This window comes from Talpa occidentalis, unplaced genomic scaffold (assembly GCF_014898055.3).
Source record: "Talpa occidentalis isolate TD23 unplaced genomic scaffold, MPIMG_talOcc4v2.1 talOcc4.9, whole genome shotgun sequence".
Lineage (NCBI taxonomy): Eukaryota > Metazoa > Chordata > Mammalia > Eulipotyphla > Talpidae > Talpa > Talpa occidentalis.
In genome coordinates this window covers 100,545,827-100,567,229 of record NW_023605305.1, presented here as the reverse complement: position 1 = coordinate 100,567,229, position 21,403 = coordinate 100,545,827, and the positions used below count along the sequence as shown (strand labels likewise).

Sequence of the window (21,403 nt, the reverse complement as noted above, 5' to 3'; positions counted from 1 at the left end):
CATAGAGTGTAGAACTTAGTAAGTTAACTATTAGAACTCACACATGTCTTCCTTTCAAAATATAATTTGCTGACAGTGAACATGAGTCCAAATTAAATCCCACAACTTTCATAGCAAAATCATTCATTCCTTCACTTATTCAGCAACTAGTGAGCCCTGTATTACAATGGTGAAGATAAAGTGACAAATGAGACTGTAAGTCTATAAAATATGGAGAAGCTTGAACTTCATAGCATTAATAATATATTTAAGATGCATTAGATTCCCTCTTGAAGTTAAACTGCACCATACTAAATCTATACTATGGATTAATAGTTGTTTTCACAAAGTTTGAAAATAAGTTGTCTAAAGCTAGTATTTTTTTCCTTTAGGAAAGAAACTTAAAGTTTCTTGAGCTATATCACATCTCACCAAGATGTTAAGTTATTGAAGCAGTTAAATAAAAAAGAGTAATTTAGTATTTATCATTTGATCTTTCTCCAGGGAATAAAATTATACTTCTATGGCACCTATAAAAATACTGTTTTTTGGTGAACTGCTAGGTTTGTCAACTTCAGAGACAACCCACTGAAATTGGAAGTATCACTTCCTCCCAGGGAAAGCACAGATGAAGAGGAACAGGAATTATTTGGCCTTCAGTTTATGCACATATATATACAGGAGTCACGAAGAAAAGCAGGTATGAGATTTGTATTTAACACAGGTTTAATGGTTATGGGTTTTTGTTTTTTTTTTGGATAAAGGAATGTGTATATATAGATTAACTCCCTTATAGATTAATCCTTTTTTTTTTTTTTTTTTTGGTCAAACTCTGTTCTCTTAATCAATAGTGTGGGAGAAAAAAATAAAATTTAAATTGCTTCACTATTTTGATAAAAGTTTGGAGACACTGTTAAGATATTCAATGTCTTTCAAGTGGAATGAGGAAATAAATTTCTTCGGGCAAGTGCTCTGAAGCATAAACAAGTGAATTTCGATATGATTCTGGAAGTTTCACTGTCTCCTCCTATCAGTTTGTTATTTCTTTTACTGTCATGAACACCACCTTCCCGTTATTTCCTCTTCATTTACTATCCACAAATAGAAAAAAATTATTGCCTAGAATAAAAAAAACTGAGAGTTTGACAATAATGAAAATGTGAGATTTGATACAAATTTCAGTCACTTAGCCTCTGATAATTTAAAACCATTTTTTTTAAGTAGGTTAGGAAAACCTTTAGTTTAAACCAAGATTAGGGGAAGAAGACAAAGCACAACTCTGTTAATAAAAAGTAAAACAATAGTACACTAATAGAAATCATGATTTTATAACTCACTAAAATGTTGAGTTTTTGAGTTAAAAGGTAAATTTTACTTACATCTTCAAATAGTGTTAAAGAATGAGCATAATCTGAGCAAGCAAATAATTTTTCAGCTAGAGGGACTTTTTCCCAACGTCCAATGGGGCATGTTTAGAAAATGGTGATTGGATCTCTGTTGTGGTAAGGTCATAGAACCAAAAACACGGACTATAGAGCAGAGGAAGACAAAGGTGTTTCAGTTTGGGGACTACTTTTGAAAAACAAGAGAATAAATATGTACAAAACAAGTAGGAGGTAGAACTGATGATCAAATGAAGATGATAAATAGTTCAGGGTAAACCTCAATTTTTGGTTAGACTAACTGACTGGATGGTGGTGCTGAGAAGAGGAAATATAGCACAGTTTGGTGGGCAGGATCTGGTGACAGAGCCAGAAGTTTCATTTTAACAGTAAATTGATGCATGTGTGGGACATACGGGACACGGTAGTTATATAGACGAATTTTAAGTTCAAGAAGGGATTTGCTGAAACTGCAAATACAGTCACTTTCTCATGATATTTTAACAAAAATAAGCTAAGTTGACAAAACAATAATCGTGACCTATGTCTGATATGTTGAAGGGCAAGTTTTTCTTCCCATTAAAGATATCATTAAGCTTAATGGGTCACAGGACCATGTCAGTATAAACTTCATGTGTATTTATATTTAATGAACCATAACTGATATTATACCTGTTGTAGAATATTTTATTTCTAGGCATAAATTTTTGAATAATGCAAAATAGATTGTATGATGCAAACTGACATTGCCTGACCTAGTAAATCAGGCTAATTAATGAATGTGTACTACCTTCATTTACATTCTCTTGATGGGGGAACATGAGTAACAACTTAAAAACAATCAAACCACCTTACTTTAATAATATTTGAAAAACTTGTAACAAAAGAAAAAGTTACAACTTAAAAGAGATAATAAAATCAAGTCTGCCTATATTTAAAAGATTCAAGAATTAAGAAAGAAAAAAGATTCAAGAATTAGTACTAGTAATAATAGTTAATATTTATTGAGTACTGTGAGCTCTGAATTGCCAGAAGCATTTTATATGTATTACACTTGATGTTCACAACAACCTTGTGAGGTAGGTATCATTACCATCATCATCCCCACTTGAAGAGGCAACTGAGGCACATGAAGATTAAGTAATTTGCCTGTGGTCACACAGCTAAGAATTGATACAGTCTGAATTTGAACCTAGGTAGTCTCATAAAATGTGAGACAAAACTAAAGTAGGAAGGTTAGGAATTACAAAGAGGCTAAGCTTTAAGTTACTATTCATGTAATAATAGGCCTACAGAATAAAAAGTTAGCAAAGAATATAACTTAATATCTAAATTTAGCAATTCTGTATCTTTATCTTGGCAAATGTACCAATGATTAAGACAGTTTTCACAAATAAAGAGAAATAATGGATCAGATGTAGAAAAGAATAACAGTCCTGCCATATGTTTGGTTTAATATTTGCTTGTGCATAGAAACTGGTTATGAGTTAAATGAGGCCTGAATGTGACAAAGTTTTTGGTTTCAATATCTAATTTCTGCTTTAACTTATTTCCACACACAGGAAAGAATGTGTCTATATTGTACTTATAAATGTAGAAATGGTCTGCTAAAAGAATATGAGATACCTAATCACCTTCAAAAGTTATTTGCAAATTTCAATTTAATTTGTGAATAAGGCTTATAAGTATCTTTTTAGAAATTACAGGTGGCATACTAGGTGATTATCCAATAGAAACAAATGAAGTAAAACCATGTTTTCTTTCTTTGAAAACATCTCTTCGATTTTGGTATTCATCATGGACCAATCTAGTAATAGTTAAATTTAGGCAATGTTCTGTAAATCTGAAGATGAATTTCATTAATTGTGAACATCTCTGAATTTCTTTGTGTGGGAAAAATATCACAATTGATTATCCCTTCCATATCTGCATAAAAAAAATCCATACATAAGTGAAATTCTCAGATTTGCCCTTGTTACAAACTGACAATTTTTCATTACATCTTGAACTGGAGAAGTATTAAATAAAATCAAAGGAAAATATTTCCAAAATTAATGAAAATCAAAAGTTGATGTACCAGTTATATGTTGACATCTTATGTGTGTTTCAGATAACCAAGTTGATTGTTCGACTACATCACCAATCTCTATAAATACTGATGGATAATATGATTCAAGATGTCCTGCTGAACAGATACTAGAAGAGGATTACTTTGAGAATTTGGTGAATTCTCTAATGTTCAGACTTCTAAAGTAAAAAACAAAGCTATTATCAAAGTTGATTGAGGCCACATTTTTTAAAGTTCATATTATCTGCTAATTATATTTCCATGAATATAAAAATACAATTTAAAATGTTTTTCTGGTATTTTTTGGTAGAAGACAGATGTTCAAAAATTTCTTTCCATTAAACAGTTGTTTCTGGTAATGAAGAATGATTTGGTAAAGCAGTTAACAACACATTTTCCAAAGACACCAGAGGGTCTGTATAGTACTGTAGTGCAGGACTGAATCCCTTCTGCTGTAAATACTCGATTCGGCCTTGGTCGATCAGTAATTTACAAAGATGTCCTATTTTCTTCTTTTCTTCAACAGTAAGAAACCTGAATTGAATAAACACATACACATTAAAATTTTGTGAAAGTTCATAGAAAATTATTTCAGTCACTTCTATTTATTGATAAGTTGCTAAATAGCCCATAATAAACTCGGTGCTATGTACCATGCTCCACATGCTTCCATTTATGACCAAAATAAAAACCTGTGTGTTTTAACTTAATCTAAAGTTGTATGGTAAAATGTATTTCCATGAATAAAATTTTGGTAGTATTCATCTAAGAAGAAAGCACAGTAATAACAACGTGTTTCTGCCCCAATGTTGTGCATTTCAAATAGGCACTTACCCAGGCAAATTCTCAGCACTGTCATCTGTGATTCTGCTGTATCCCCCATCATCATGTTCTTCACTCTCATCATTCTGATGGTCTTTTCTCGTTGTGGTGATATTTGAAGCTTCCAAAGACGTTTTCCGCATCCCACAAGTCGCCCAACTACTCATTCGCTGGAAATAGTGGAATTCCACTGCTCCAAGGCCTAGAGCCTTGAAATATTCTTTGCCCACATAATGTCTCCAATCACACCTGTGGTGACAACAGAGTGCAAGAACAATGCCAGCCACAGGGGTCCACTTCTCTGGGACATTTTTTTCATTTCCTTCCTTGGCCAAAGTGTTAATTTCTTTTTCTGTTTTATCATTCTTTATGCGTTTGGCTAAAGGTTCTTCATTTCTTTCCTCACAACTGGCAGCATAGGTTTCAACCAAACATCGTAATGCAAGATCTGCAAACACAATTATGTGGCCCCCCAAAACCACATCATCTTTTAAAATAAGTATTTTTTTTTACATTTATTAAGCACTATGGTCTTTAAAAACCAAACCAAAAAAAAAAAAACGAAAAACAAACCATTTTTATACAAGTTTTATTATACTTGCAATAATTCTTTCATTAGTTATCAACTTTGTTCATACTTGACCTTTTCTTATTATTGTGTCACGTTCTCTAATGATTTATTTTGCAGGCAGTCTAACTTCCCAATAAAACTACCTGAAACTTAAGATCTATAGTTTGCAAAAACTTTAAGTTCATCTATATGAATTCACTCCCAAATTATTCTACTTGCGTTGAGGAAATGAGTTTATACAAAAAAATGTATCTACCTACATTTACATTCCAGGGAAATTTTGAGTTAAATCCAAAGAAAGAAAGACATAGCAAATGCTAAGAAATATCTGCTATTGCTGTTAAGTGCTAATCCTGATGTTCACAGCTATGATGATGAGCCAAAAAGCTGACAAGGGGGTGGTGAGAATGTGGAAAGCAGCCTTACTGTATTTACACATTCATTCAGCAAATAGTGACCGGATGCCTTCCATATCCAAAGCTTTACGGTATAATGATGATTAACACACAAACTTAAAGGTGCCTATACTACATATCAAAACAATGCATGTATAGTATGTTTAAAAATGAAACAAATTTTCAATGACTACAACTACCTCCTGCTGAAGACTGCTAAAATGCTGACAAAATTTAAAACAGCCCAAACACATGCTGTAAAGCCCACATTTTCTGATTAAACTGTTAACTTGTGTCTGTCCTATCAAAAACATATATATATTTTTTTTATTTTTTAAAAAATATTTATTTATTCATACACGAACCGGGGTACAGGCCAGATGCGTGGGAAGGTGAGAGGATTCACCAGAGACAGAGCAGGGAACAGAACAGGCAGACTGACGAAATACACTGCTGAGGGGAGCAGCAGGGAAGACAGGAGAGGTCTGCTGCGCCATGTGGGACCCTCCCCGGCTGGCTGGGATCGAACCGGCACTGCAGAGGCTACAGACAGCTTCATAGCGCGGCGTTCAACCGCCCGCGCCACCAGGGGAGGCCCAAACATATATATTTTTAAATGTTATACCCTAAGACATCACTAGTGAATATTAATAATTGTACTAGTGAATTTAATTCAATATTCATACAGTAAATTTAATCTAATTAAATAAATTTATTCACTATTAAGTTCAATCCAACATATGAATTTAAGTCAACAAATATTACTGGGAAACTAGTATGAGGAGAACATGACAGATAACCCTTCATTAACATTTCTGACAAAATAAAGTCAGTCACTGCTTTAACTTATATTGGACTTCAGTAAATGATTTTCAGAAATGTGAGTACCTTATTTAAAAATGAAGTTATTCTAGAATCAGAAGGAGCTTTAGCTATCTATCTCAATTTCTCATTTACAGAGAACTGAAGGGACAAAATCACATAGCTAGAAAGGGAAAAGGAAACAGCAATTGGAATCAAAACCACTCATTCGAACATTTACTGAGTTCCTGTTTATACCAAATATTGTGCAGGCACACTTTCTGTGCTCAAAAATTTTCAGCATAGTGGGCAATTAGATTATAAACAGAAAATTAAAATATAATAGGATAAATACATGCAGAGGGCATTATAATAAAAACTAAGGAGTATCTTATTTAAGGAGGCTCCCTCAAAGTGGTGACAACTGAGCCGAAGGATGACTAGAAATTGGTCAGTTTAAAAACTGATTCACTATTATATATGGAAAAGGTGCATGGAGTTTAAATTCACTGACCATTAGAGCTGGAGGTAGGAAGTGGCAAAAAGAGGATGGTAGAGGCCAGACTGAGAGTAGGACATCATGTTAAAGAACTTCAACTTTACCATGTAGGTGACTGGGAGTTACTGAAGAGTTTTGAGAGGGGAGGAAAGACATGCATGTAGCATGTGGGCCTAAACATTAATATTTAAAGGACCCATAGTGGAAGCAGACCAAGAGGAAAACAGAGAAAGAGTGGCATAGATGTAGGGGAAGAATAAGGAACAAAGTCACAAAAAAGAAGGGAAGAGAATCTGAAATAGGGGAAGTAATGACAGTGGAGACTTTTTCAGTAAGATAATGGAGAGATGAATGGAGACATCAGATACAGTGAATCAAGGAAGGGTAACATAACCAATATAGATTATACTTCTGAGAAACTTGGATTAGATAGAGAAGAGTAAAGGAGTGTGCTTGTTTTCTTCCCCAGGATAAAAAGTAGCTAACTTCAGAAGGTTTTTATGAAGGTTAAATGAGATAAGATCCATGAAAGTCATCTAAAAACTATGAGGACACACTAATATATAAAGCCATGTCCAGCCAATTTGAATAATGTTTTAGGGAGGCTCCAAACTCTTCATATAGGTAGATTATGAAAGTAGCAGGACCCAGGAAGATGTCATAATAGTAAACATTTATACACACTAATACTAATATGCATCCTGGTGAATTATTTATAACTATCCCTGCTTTCAGATGAAACAGTCAAAGCTCAGAAAGGTTATGTAATTTGCCAAGGCTACATAACAGACTTGAACCTGATTTCAAAGCCCATGCTCTTCCCATTTTACCATGCTCCATCTAATGGACAGAAGTGCTAGGACAAGACTTCCCAGATTTGTTTTTTTTTTCCCTTCCCCCAGCATCTGACACACAATTATCTGAGAGTGAGAGAGGTTTCTGCCTTCTTCCCAAATGACTGCTCTGAAAAAATCAGTAGTTTTAGGAGTGGAACCATACAATTTCTTTAAATGACTTATTTCCTTGTTGGCTGAAATACAACCCAAAGAACTGTAAGCTTCCATATAACATAATATTTACACATAAAACTCTTAAGTCACCCTGGAAAATGGCCAAAATGAGCAGATAGATAGGAAAGTTCTATCTCTGATACATAACACAGGTCCAGTACTACCTGAAGATTACTGTGTTAAAAACATAAGTGATACTCAAAAGACTATTTAAATGGTTGGGATCACATTAGGCTAAAAAATGTGTTCATCTACATACCATTACTATGTTTACATACCTGTTGCCACACCACACAGGTGCTTTCCAATTCCTACCACTGGCAGTTTTTCTTTGCTTAGAACAGGAATCTTACCTGAAATAAAAGGAAATGAGAACTAAGTTTTCTTGTGAGATAAGGCAATGTGGCCTCCTGAAATAAAGAACTAATTAGGAACTTTGAATTTTAAGGCTGAAAAGAGTCAAGCAAAAAATTCTCACTCTACAGTTAGGTTCAAAGAGGTTTAAACATGTAGAAACTTGCTAACACAGATAATCACTGACAAGCCAGAATTAAAGTTTGCTGACTCTGAGACCAATGCTATTCCTACACTGACTCCAGACATTACCCTGTAGGATTATCTTGCTAAATATTATTAACACATTGATAAAGGACTTGAAATTTTCCCTACCAAAAATTTTATTTTGCATAAATGTGATAATATATGAACAATACAATCAACATATATTTCAAATATATAATAAATACTATATTCAACATTATAATCAAATAGAAAAAAAGACTTCTTAATATATCTTGATCAAGAATAAGCTGTTATCTTGGCTTTTTATATTCCTCTGGGAGACAAAAAAGTAAAAAAGAAAAATGTCTTTAAGATAATACAGTATAGGGCCTCCCCGGTGGCGCAGCGGTTGAGCGCTAGGTTGCGAAGCTGCCCGCAGCCTCTGCAGTGCTGGTTTGATCCCCGGCTGCTCCCCGGCCACCGGAGAAGGGTCCCACATGGCGCGCAGACCTCTCCTGCCGCCTGCTGCTCCCCTCAGCAGTGTACTTCAGTCCTTCTGCCTGCTTTGCTCCCCGCTCTGGATCTGGTGAATTCTCTCACCCTCCCGCGCTTCTGACTGTACCCAGTGCTTATATAAATAAATAAATAATCTTAAAAAAAAAAAAAATAATACAGTGTAATGCACTATTTCAGCCCTGGTGATTAGAAGTCTTTTCTGGAGAATCTGACAAGCCTAAGAGGGAACGCTGCATCTTAGGCAGCTCCCAAATTGGAACTCAGAGTCAATAATCCCACCAGAGGAATCAGAATTCTTACTCCTCTCAATCCTATGAACACAGCATCAAGGAGCTACACATGTTTGGGGATAGCCTCGAAACTGAAAAACGCAAACTAAAATAAATGGAAAACAGCAACTTGGTGAAAACAGAGATTGTGAGAGTAATTCTAAAATAAGAAAACTATCACTAACATCCTCTGAGAAATGAAATTAAAATAATGAAAGAACAGGATATAAAAGTAAATACAGATTTAGAAAATACCCTAGAAATTAAAACTGAAGTCAAAGAAATTAATTTGAGATAATTTTAGAATGTGTAGGAAAAAGACCAAAAGAGAGAAAGTCAGGAAAAGAACCATTCCATGAGGTCTATTAACCAAATTATAACAGTTTTTTATAAAAAGAGAAAAGAAAAAAATGGAAGAAAACTATCAAAGGAAAAATGCAAGGAAATTTTCCAGTCAGCTAAGAATACTAGAATCTCTAAATTAGGATTTCTTATCCTTTGCATTATTGAATCTTTGGCTCTAATAATTCTTTGTTGCGTGAGCTGTATTGTACCTAAAAGGATATTTAACAGGCCTCTGATTTAGGAGACCTTTTGGCCACTACCTACTAGATACCAGCAGCACACTCACTGTTAGAACACTTGGACAAAGAAAATAGCCTATAAATTCCTACAAGAAAAAAGCATGGTCATGTACAAAGGATCAGTACTCAGAACTGTGCTGAATTTTTAAACTGCAATACTAGTGGGGTAATACTTTCAAAATTCTAAGGGAATATGATTTTTAACCTAGAATAGAAATGTTAAAATCCAGTGAAAGGGTAAAATAAAAGATGCTTCAGACCACACAGGGTCTCAAAATTATCTCTAATGCATTGTTTCTCACCATAGGTGAAGGTGCTCTGCCTCGAAAAGCGAGTGAATGGGATGATGTGTCACAAGATTTTTATAACTACTTTCAGGACACTTAGAACTATCTGACTCTATTATCTTAGGTAGGTTACTGTTTAGCACATGAGAGCAAGATTTTCTAAAACTAATGGAAATTCTTAAGGTGATATTGAACTAAATTGTAGATATTTGCCCCATCCCTCCTTAATTAATCTTTCTCTCTTACTTTGACTTAAAAATATGGGATAAGGGCCCTCCCTGGTGGCGCAAGGGGTTAAGCACCACACTATGAAGCAATCCCGCCTCTGTAGCACGAGTTGGATACCCAGCCAGGCAGGGAGCTACACACATGGCACAGCAGACCTCTCCTGACTCACCTGCTGTTCCCCTCAGCAGTGTATTTCAGTCAGTCTGCCTGTCTGTTCCCCACTTTCTCTCTAGTGAATCCTCTCACCCCCCGCATCTCTAGCCTGTACCCCAGCTCTTGTATACAGATATAAATAAATCTTTAAAAAAAAAATGGGATGAGGTTTCATGGTGGGCATAATAGTAATATGGAAACTATTCAAAAAACATGGAAGGCAATTTTTTAGTATGTTCAACACAGCATAAGAAATTGTTCAGGGTTTACACCTTCCGAAAAGTAATCTGTTTAGTTATGTAACTAAGTAAGTGATTTACATATAAATGTTACGTCGTTTCACAGGGTAGGAAGAACATTAGCAGATAAAAGAGGTTGCCAAGGTATACTTGTATTATTTTCATCTTAAATAATATGAAAAAGTATAAAAAGGCACAGAAAGGGCACTAAAGAGTACATTGAGGGGTAGTTGTGTTTATCAAATGTGAGCTACATAGAGATGAATTTTCTTTGGCACAATTTAAAATGCTACAAAGTATTGTTTACACATTAGCTAGACAGGGAATTACTTTATTTCTTTACTAGTTTAGATAAAGCAAGTTAACTATAGGCTGAAGGCTAGTGTGTGGTATGAACAGACTCAATTTAAAGAGAACAAAGAAGTAACACGAGCATGTATCAACATTTTAAAACACTTCCTAATATGATACTTCATTTTTATTTGACACTGAAAAACAAATTTTTTAAAGTTTGAAACTTAATTTGCATTCCTCTAAATGCTAGATACAACACTATATTAACAATGGGTTTATTTTGTTTTCTGTAAAGCACTGTTCTGCATGTTTGAGTTTCTAAGCAACCCTCAGAGTTTGAGACATCTATGATTTATGGTAGAGCAACCAAAGTTATGCAACTTACTCAGACACAAGTGTTGAATATCAATTTGAAGTCTTTCAAACACTGAATTTTTCTTTCTGTGTTTGCCATCTACCTGTACAATAAGAACAACACAATAATCACTTTGTATGTTAAAAAAAAGTTTGTGAAAATAAAAAGATCTGTTTTGAATTCAGAGTAAATAAGTTTCCAACTTATTTTTTAGGTTTTGAAAAACAGAATCATTAATAAAAAAAGTAAGATTGTATATTCCTTCACATAAACTCCAAAATAACAATAGCATTTATTTTTGTAAGACTTAAAAATTTACAAATTAGGGCCTCCCTGGTGGCGCAAGGGGTTAAGCATCACACTCTGAAGCAATCCACAGCCTCTGCAGCACCCAGCCAGGGAGCAACACACATGGCGCAGCAGACCTCTCCTGTCTCACCCGCTGTTCCCTTCAGCAGTATATTTCGGTCAGTCTGCCTGTTCTGTTCCCCACTCTGACTCTGGTGAATCCTCTCACCCCTCCACATCTCTGGTACATACCCTTGCTTGTGTATGCATAAATAAATAAATCTTAAAAAAAATTTACAAATTATTATGTACACATTATTTTCTTTAACTCTGAAAATACCCAATTCACTGATGAAGGAATGAATGTTCACAGAGGTTAAGTGGCTTACCTAAGGTTATCTGCCATTTCCTCTATCTGTGCCAGTCCCTAATGTACTGCTTTTGGTTTTCTCCTCTTTGTACTCTCCCTGAAAGATCACAACCAGTCTGATCTATGTCCATGTGCCTATGACTTATATATCTACATTGTGGCAGGAAGTCAGGCACTCAGACTTCTCTGATAAGCATCAGATACATACTGAATTGTAAATTAGAAAGGTCTACTTTAACAGAACACTCACTCAAAACTGAACTCATTTTTCTTCCAAACTATTTCTCCTTCTCCTTTTATATGCCCAATCTCAGGGAATCTGTCTCTACTTTTTCAAACATACAGTGTACTCTGGGCAGACTTTTTTCATGTTTTAACACTTTCTATAATCATTTTTCTATCTCTCTTTTCTAAATATAATAGAGCACAGAGACCTTGCATAATCCACCTAATGCCTATCATGGTGCCTAGGTGTATGCTCAATACATGCCTCCTTTGCAAATAATTTTAAGAACTTAGATCAATGGACTCACAACAAAATTTAGATTAAAAAAAATTCCCTTCAGTTTAAGTCCTCAATATAATTAGAAAACAAACTATCACATCAAATGAACACAATAAATTCATGTTCTTTAGAAGATGTCTGAGTATCATTTTTTGTTTTTTTTAACAAGAGGAGTGCAAAGTTTGGTTACAAACACAATGCAATGGTTTCACTTACCTTGAATCTTGTGGTCACCTTTTCTACTAGGATGAAGTGAACTTTTTCAGCATCTTTTAAGGCAATATCAACCCAGTGAGATAATTTTCCCTTTCCTGCTCCAAATTCAACGAAGCATCTTCTTGGACCAAGTAACTTTAATTTTTCAATGTTACCTAAAATAGAAGCCTGCAAACTTCACAAGATTATTTTACACCACAGCAAAACACATTTGGCTCAAATGGGAAACAGCAAGGTAATTTTCTACAGAAGGCACAGCAATGTTCACGTTGATCTGTAGTTTTTAAACATTTAACACTTCTCAGAACTATACCACTTTTTTTCATATGTTCATACATATAGTGTGTTTCTATTAAAGAAATGGAAAAATTCTATACCCTGAAAGATAAACTAAACAAAATCTCCTTAACCATTATCTAGAAAAAAACAGAATGTTAGCTTTTGAAAAATGAACAAGAGGTAATTTTTAACTGAGTCACTATGGCCTAAACATACCTGCTGTTTCAGGTGTTTGGTTGCAGAATCACCATTTTTAGGGTCATTAAGGGCATCATGCAGTGCTGGATGGGACATAATTTGATCTTTAAGTGTAGAGTTCAAACCTGTGCCAAATATAAGCACAATAGCTTATGTAACATGAAACCATACAGCTCTGAACAGTGCTGTGACATCTTCTAAACCACACTGGTATTAACTCATGCACTACCAAATTACTCTTAAAAATTTTTGATTTGAAACTTTAGACAGACTTACTTTCACTTGCTCTTCTCAATTTCTTAATTAAGTTTTCCAAGTGCTCTTCAGAGAGAGAAGAAATTGGAACCTATGTACAAAAATGAGGCATGAGCTAGTTTAGGAACTAACCATTACTACTAATGATTCTTATGGAAATTTGAAACAACTGATTTATTGCACACAAAAATTGGAGCATGGTTTATTTACAATAATGGAGATAGCTCATGAAATATCTTTTAAAATTAAGTATTGGCCTTGGGCCTCCCTGGTGGCGCAGCGGTTGAGCGCTGGGTTGAGAAGCTGCACGCAGCCTCTGCGGTGCCGGTTCGATCCCCGGCTGCTCCCCGGCCTCCAGAGGAGGGTCCCACATGGCGCGCAGACCTCTCCTGCCGCCCGCTGCTCCCCTCAGCAGTGTACTTCGGTCCTTCTGCCTGCTCTGCTCCCCGTTCTGGCTCTGGTGAATTCTCTCACCCTCCCGCGCTTCTGACTGTACCCAGTGCATGTATAAACAAAAACAAACAAACAAATAAATAAATGAATAAAACATGCCTCTATAAAAATAAATAAATAAATAAATTAAAAAATATAAAATAAAATTATAAAAAAAAAAAGTATTGGCCTCTCTGGTGGCACAAGGGGTTAAGCACCACACTATGAAGCAATCCACAGACTCTGCAGCACGAGTTCGATTCCCGGCCGGCCAGTGAGCAACCCACATGGCACAGCAGACCTCTCCTCTCTCACCCGCTGCTCCCCTCAGCAGTGTATTTTGGTTGATCTGCCTGTTCTGTTCCCTACTCTGTCTCTGGTGAATCCTCTCATCACCTGCATCTCTGGCCTGTACCCCAGCTCTTGGATGCATAAATAAATAAATCTTAAAAAAAAAAAAGTAAAATTAAGTATTAAATACTTACCAATTTTTCATGTATTTCTGTTTCATCTTTTAAGCCTGCATTAATATCTTGAATAAAGAAGTCCTTAAGAAAAACAACAAAAAAACACAAAAACATTGTTTTAATATGAAGTGCTCACAACAATTAAGCTAAAAAACTGATCCTTCCCAAATTATGCTCAGTGAAATAAGCCAGAAGAAAAAAGAAAAATATCAGATGGTTTCACTTTTGTAATAGGAATATAGGGGAACCAAATAAGATATCAATGTAAAAAAATAATAATAATAGTACAAAACACAACAAAGCAAAACAATTATAAACCAGAGACATCCCGCAGGGGAGGAGGAGGGAAAGGGATCAGAGGGAGGGAGGGAGGCACACAGGGGACTGAGGTGATGGTGCACGGGTGCCTTGGGGAAGGAAATTCTATGTGGATCAATTGGAGGGGCTGGGGGGAAGCAAATATTGTCTAAAAAAATTTTAAAAATGATAAATGTTAAAATAAAAATAATTATACAAAAAAAAAACCTAAAAAAAAAAAAAAACCTGATCCTTCCCTTCTTCCTATACTTTGTATCCACCTCCTTCCCTTTCTCCCATTCATTTACTTATTAAATCATTACTGAACATATTACAGTCAGATTCACCACAATAGAGAAAAGGACAGACCAAAAAATCTGTTTTCATGGATCTTATTTTCTAGTATGATGGTTATTTGAATAAACTATAGTCTAAAGAAATTCCTTAATAACTTATTTAAGAGTTTTTACTTTTCCGTAGCAGACTAAGGACTCTGCCAGCTTTACTTATGGTGCTAAAGTACAAAGTACTAACTAAACACAGTTGCTAATCAGCTAGGTGGTATCTGAGATAAAGTATAGATACAACGTTTAGGTCTGATTTCTTCCATTTTAAAATGCTAATTACATAAAAAAATAGAAATACCCAGTGATACCGTGTTGCTTAAATAAACATGATGAGATCTTAATAGTTAATTTTCAGAGGGAAAGATTCTAGGTAAAGATCTAGATTGATATTATCCAATAGAACTTCCTGCTATGATGAAAATATTCTTTGTCTGCCCTGGTCAACATGGTAGTCCTAGCCTTGAAATATAACTAGTGGGATTGAGGAATCAGACATTCAATTTTATTTAATTTTAATTAACTCAAATTTAAATAGCTATATAAGGCTAGTATACTACTGAACCACATATATTCAGATGAATGAAACAGTACTATTTCTACAAATCTTATTTTAAAAGTGAAAAACTATTAAATTAAGACAGTATATATAGTAATAGGTTTTTGTTACACAGATGACAAGAAGGTAATACGCTGACTGTATTATGGAATCTTTACAGATATGGGTAATAATGGAAATAGATAATTGAGTGGAACAGGCCAAGACTGCAGGTATAACTGTTTTGTTGGATGACTGGCAACACTGTAATCAAAAATGAACCCAACTATTATAGTCTGATGAACTCTTAGTTTAAAATAGTTATAAAGAATGCTCCAGGTAACTGTATTTTAATGTGAAAACTATACTGAAAAAGATTACCAATTTTTTTATATATATATATATATATATATATATATATATATATATTTTACAAATTAAAGCAGAATAGTGAGAAAACTACCTGGCTCCTAAATTCCATGTTGCAGTGTACAAAATACTATTCTGCATTTCTTTCCTCTCTCTCACCCCACTGCTTTCTCCTGTTCCTTTCCACTGTATCCTGGCATGCAATGGAATCTGTGCAGGGTATATTCCATTTTTTAATAAATTCGCCTATTCTCTTAAACTTTTCCCAGAACACATATTCCACTTGTTTGCTTTAACTAAAACCTGGCACTCACATAAGAAAGATAACCTCCAAGCATTCTTGAAAGTAAAGAACATCCTTTCTTTTTACTAAGAGGCTGTTGCCATCTTTTTTTTTTTTTTTAAAGATTTATTTATTTATACAAGCACTGGGTACAGTCAGAAGCATGGAAGGGTGAGAGAATTCGCCAGAGCCAGAGTGGGGAGCAGAACAGGCAGAAGGACCAAAGTACACTACTGAGGGGAGCAGCGGGTGGCAGGAGAGGTCTGCGCACCATGTGGGACCCTTGCCATCGGCCCGGGGATCGAACTGGTGCTGCAGAGGCTGTGGGCAGCTTCACAGCCCAGCGATCAACCACTGTGCCACCAGGGGAGGCCCTCTTCTACACATTTTAACATAAAAATACTTTCTTTTAAGCTATGACATCTGGCATAGAGTTTCTCAATTGGGACGCATTTGAAAACGTATGAGATGTTTTGCTATGAAGATGACAGAGACATGCTGTTGGGAAACAGTTCTCCATGGGTTTCTCAATCTTCTGCAAGTCTTATTGGTAGAAAAACTGACCACTTTTGTGTTAGACTATCTTTTCCAGGATGTTTATATACCAAGCAACTTTGACAGAAATAGTGTTTCCAACAGCAGAGGGCAGGCCTGTTTACTGTACAGTATAGTAAAGAAATGTCCATCGATGAAAGAAAGGTCAGACAGCTTTGCTTACTGCCCATTTTAACAGATTTATATTTCCTAAGCTTGGGGTTCTTCAGCTATGACACAAAATATGCACAAATGTGTAGCATCCGCCCGGGTCCCTCTGTGTTGAGTCTGTGTCCCTTGGAAAACAAGAATTCATACAGACAAGAAACTCAAGCTTCTTGCTATATAGTGAGTAAAAAGTGCAGAAGTCTCATATCTTCTGCTTGCAGCTACAGACTGGTGGCAGGTTAATTTATTAGCTTGAAAATAAGATTAAATGTCAGATCTTTCATACTCACTGACAAGGGCTACTGACAGCTGCTGCTTAGTGGCCCAGAGTGCTAAATACAGGGATGCTTTGAAATGCACAGGACAGCAGGACACAACTGTCCCATTCACACGTTAATGACCCCACCCTGGAAAAATACCAAGCTGTTAAATCATCTTTTAAATCTCCCAGTGATTGTCAACCTTCAATCGGTTGGTCATTGTCTAACACTTATTAGGGACTTTGACACCAACTCATTCTTTCCATTAAGTCTAGACAATATAACTAGCTTTTTGAGTCACCCAACATCACAGCTCTGCTTGACCTTCTTAATTCTAATGACATTCATTGCACTTGAACATACTACTTTCAGTCTCCCAGACTCTAGCATTATTGTGAACCACTTAACCTCCAAAATTTTAAACCTCATTTGTCCACTCTCTGACAATATCTTTGTACTATGGTTGTGCAAAGTACAGTGATTTTTCAAATCATATTCTTCCATCTTTTCAAGGCCTCTATTTACTCCTTCTCAGCTAGTCTGCTTTCTTTTCATGTCATCCATTCTGGATGTCCAGTATCATCTTTATCATTGTATTTCACAATCTGGTCCTTCTGTCACTCCCACCCTTTCAAAACCTAATGACTGCACTAATGTGACTTACAACTCCCGATATCTGCCCAGTTGAAGTAAAACCAGCCAGTCATTTGGACTGGTGCCAATTCAAATTTAGTATATCTATTCTCAGTCTGACTTTTAAAGATGCCCAGCAACTATTCTTCGTAACATTCAGAATAATCTAAACGTTCACATTTCTTCTTAAATCTCCTACTCCACCATCATCCCGTTTAATGACCAATCTCTTATTTCAACAAGAAAAGTGTAGCTATCAAATGACAACTTTCTCATTTAAACCTCCTGATGGCTCAATTTGCCTGAACTGATATCCAGCCTTTAACTCCTTGTCATCTAGATCAGTGAAAGAGCTATTTCTTCCCCTACTCTTGTTCCCTATTTATGCCTGCTTCCTGAGTGTCTCACACCATCAATGATGTGCTGTTAATTTTTTCCTCTCTAGTGGCTCATTACTCTTAACAAAGAGTAAATAAATAAATATTAAATGTTCTCGCGTTTTGAAACACACTCCCTATATCCTACCCTCCCCTCTGCCATTCTAACTTTCAAGTTTCACTAACAGCCAAGTTTCTCAAGAGAATAATCTAAAACAGTGATTTCTGGGCCTCCCCTGGTGGCGCAGGCGGTTGAGTGCCACGCTGTGAAGCTGTCCGCAGCCTCTGCAGCACTGGTTCGATCCTGGCCGGCCGGCCGGTGAGGGTCCCACATGGCAACGCAGACCTCTCCTGTCTCACCCATTGCTCCCCTCAGCAGTGTATTTTGTCACTCTGCCTGTTCTGTTTCCCACTCTGTCTCTGTCTCACCCTCTCGTGCATCTGGCCTGTACCCCGGTTCTTGTATAAAATAAATAAATAAATCTTTAAAAAAAAACAGTGATTTCTACTGCCTTATTTTCCATTTACTCATATATCATCCCAGTCTGATTTATTCCCACACCAATCCATTAACTATGCATTTTGCTGAAGTCTTTGCTCTTTAACTATCACCATATTGCCAATTCAACGGGTTCTTTTCTGCTCCTACCTCACCTGATACCCTTTTAGTGTAAGACACTATTGATCACTCTTTGCTATTCTCCATCTTCTGGCTTCTCCTACACCATGCTTTTCTCATTTTTCACTGTCCTACTAAGAAGTCATCTCTTCTCAATGTTTTTCTATGGTTCCTATTAGCAGCTCACTTTTTAATGTCAGTATCATCTAGAGTTCTGACCTTGGATCATGCTTGGCTTCCTAGCTCTCAGTCAGGTCTCATCTTCTACTCACTCTCCACTTGTATTCCATACGCTGATCATGTGAAATGCCCAGTCCCAGATACAGCTATGTATTCTCTCACTTCATGTTTTCTTCCTTGTCTGGCTGATTCTCCTTTGACTTGTAGGTTGCACCTTATGACATTTCTTTAGAGAAGCCTCCCTAATGCCTCCCACACCTTTCAACCCCTGCCCCTATATTTTAAAAGATGATTAGGCTCTCCATCCTTAGTCTTTCATAGTACTCTATACTTAAATCTATTTTAACACACATAATAGTGCACTTTCTGTCTCGCCCACTAGATTATTTGTCTACTCAGTAGAATATTTAGTACAATGTTTGGCATAAGTTTTCTTTCTTTTTTTTTTTTAATGTAAAGAACATTTATTTATTTATTTATTTATTTTAATAGAGGCATGTTTTGTTTATTTATTTATTTGTTTGTTTGTTTTGTTTATACATGCACTGGGTACAGTCAGAAGCACGGGAGGGTGAGAGAATTCACCAGAGTGGGGAGCAGAGCAGGCAGAAGGACCGAAGTACACTGCTGAGGGGAGCAGCGGGCGGCAGGAGAGGTCTGCATGCCATGTGGGACCCTCCGCCGGTGGCTGGGGAGCAGCTGGGGATCGAACCGGTGCTGCAGAGGCTGTGGGCAGCTTCGCAACCCAGTGCTCAACTGCTGCGCCACCGGGGAGGCCCTGGCATAAGTTTTCAATAAATATCTATTAAATAAAAAAGTGTCTTCTCTTCTCTTAGGCTGGATAACGTAAAAATTCAAAGCTCCATCTATATATGTATCTGACTTCCAAATCTTGATTATTTGCTCACCTCTCTTCTGAGTTTCAGACTCACAGATCCAAATCCAAATTTCTCCCCATTCAGTCACTAGGTTTTATTGATTCCATAACATAGATATTTCTTGTATTTATTCCCCACCATTTCTATCCACTTTAAATCTCTTATCATGTCCCACCTGAATTTAAGCAATAGGCACAAATCAGTCTTCCTGATTGACCACTACCTTCCCACACTGCTATAAGAAAATGTTTTTAAAGGTATATCTGAACACATATTTCTCCAGCTTAAATTCTTTCAGTGGTTCTCCATATCTTACAGAATAAAGTTCAAGCTCCTTGAAGGTCTCATGTGGCTTCTAAGCTTCTGCCTTGGCATATGTAGTTCTTTCCACCTATGTACCTATGACTCTTTTATCCTTTTTATTTTTTTCTAAACCAAGGCTCAGTTCAAGTGTTATTCCTTCTGAGATGTCTTTCCTATGCCCTTGGATTTAATTTTACTGCAAATATGTACTCTTCTCACATGTATACTAATTCTTTCATTGACCTTATTAAATAATGCCCACTATTCACAAGTTTACTTACTGGCCTCAATCAGTTTCTTGAAGTCTGGGACCATAATTTACTGAAGTAAATTTAGTAGACACCAAGTAAATATTTTCATATAAGTATACTTTGAAATTATTCTCTAATAACACTTTCATTCCATAAAATTCTATGATCTGAAATAGGACTATAAGTGGATTCAGTCTGATACTTTATGTATACTCAAATGCATTTACCATATTCAAGTCTTCTGCAGAAAGAATCTTCATATTCATATTTGTAATCTACTAAGTGCATATAAACACTGCATGCCACACATATCACCATTCAATTTTACTAATCAAACACTTACGGGTTTTGGCTTCTCTCTTGAGTTACATTTTTTCAAATGCCTTGCTAGTTGGTCTTCATATACTGTGCTAAATTTAAAGAGAAAATGATTTAAAATAAGACTTATGACAATTACTTTTTCGAGCACAAAAAATTATTTAAAATAAACCTGTGACAATTATTGTTTCCCTTCTCTGATCCATACTTACTGTTTTGGATCTAAAGGACACAGGATTCTTTTCCGACAATTTTCTTCCTAACAAAGAAAAGAAATATTTATTTCAATAAAATATTAAGTTCTTACTTACAAATACTAGATATAATTTCAATGTAATTATAATTTTATGCATTTCTCAAACATGGTAAGAAAGGATACTAATAAAACATTGGCAAAACCAAATCATAGGATTTAAGAAAAAAATCTGCAATGCAAATGATTTATGTATATATAAGGAAATATTACTCTGTACAAGGCCTGAAGCTTCAATTATGTAAGAGGTCATTTCTAAGTTACATGGATTTAACTATATGGACAAGGAAAAAATAAAGGAAAATTAATAGTGTTGGCAATTCTATCCAACATTCATACAAATCTGATATAACATGATAGTATAATAGCTAAAACCACAAGTCAGCTGGACTGCCTAGATATGATTTTCAATTTTATCAATGCCTAACTCTAAGTCCTGAGGTACACTTACTATCTGATCTGAAAGATGGCAATATTATGTCTTACCTTCTAAGGTTTGTGAAAATTAAGTGAGCTAAGAGTTAAAGAAGTTCTGGGTATACAATAAAAGCTAAGTTCTTTCTCCATATATTTCAGTTCTGATCTGCCTCCCTGACTACTCATGAAACTGTATGTATGCTTGATTTTATGGGAAAGATAAGAGATTTTTCAGGTTTTTTTTTTTAAATACTATACATTATTTTTATTTGCTTATTTTGAACTCTAACCTTCACAAAAGAGAAGACTATATCCGAATCCTCTGAAGCCTAATCAATGAGTGGAGAGAAAAGCACTTTTAGGATTTATTGTTTGTTTAGAAACAGGTTTTCTCAACCTTGGCACTTAGGACATTTGG

General features: G+C 35.6%; 2 protein-coding genes across 3 annotated transcripts in view; one reads left to right on the top strand and one right to left on the bottom strand.

Moving 5' to 3' along the window:
* LRRC39 (leucine rich repeat containing 39) overlaps positions 1–4,133 on the top strand; it is a 15,332-nt gene extending 11,199 nt beyond the window's left edge. Inside the window, exons 8-9 of the mRNA XM_037499448.1 lie at positions 543–679; positions 3,472–4,133. Coding sequence (XP_037355345.1) covers positions 543–679; positions 3,472–3,527 — 193 coding nt within the window. The 3' untranslated portion in view covers positions 3,528–4,133. The remainder of the gene's footprint in view (positions 1–542; positions 680–3,471) is intronic.
* Positions 1,595–21,403, bottom strand: part of TRMT13 (tRNA methyltransferase 13 homolog) — a 21,955-nt gene continuing 2,146 nt past the window's right edge. Inside the window, exons 2-11 of one of the 2 annotated variants that reach the window (XM_037499449.2) lie at positions 20,528–20,574; positions 20,341–20,407; positions 13,982–14,044; positions 13,086–13,155; positions 12,828–12,934; positions 12,333–12,500; positions 10,984–11,056; positions 7,806–7,880; positions 4,264–4,699; positions 1,595–3,963 (exon numbers count right to left, since the gene is read on the bottom strand). In XM_037499449.2, the coding sequence (XP_037355346.1) occupies positions 3,768–3,963; positions 4,264–4,699; positions 7,806–7,880; positions 10,984–11,056; positions 12,333–12,500; positions 12,828–12,934; positions 13,086–13,155; positions 13,982–14,044; positions 20,341–20,407; positions 20,528–20,574 (1,302 nt within the window). In that variant the 3' untranslated portion in view covers positions 1,595–3,767. Of the gene's footprint in view, positions 3,964–4,263; positions 4,700–7,805; positions 7,881–10,983; positions 11,057–12,332; positions 12,501–12,827; positions 12,935–13,085; positions 13,156–13,981; positions 14,045–20,340; positions 20,408–20,527; positions 20,575–21,403 lie in introns of those variants that run through there. The other variant, XM_054691408.1, reaches the window with a different exon arrangement.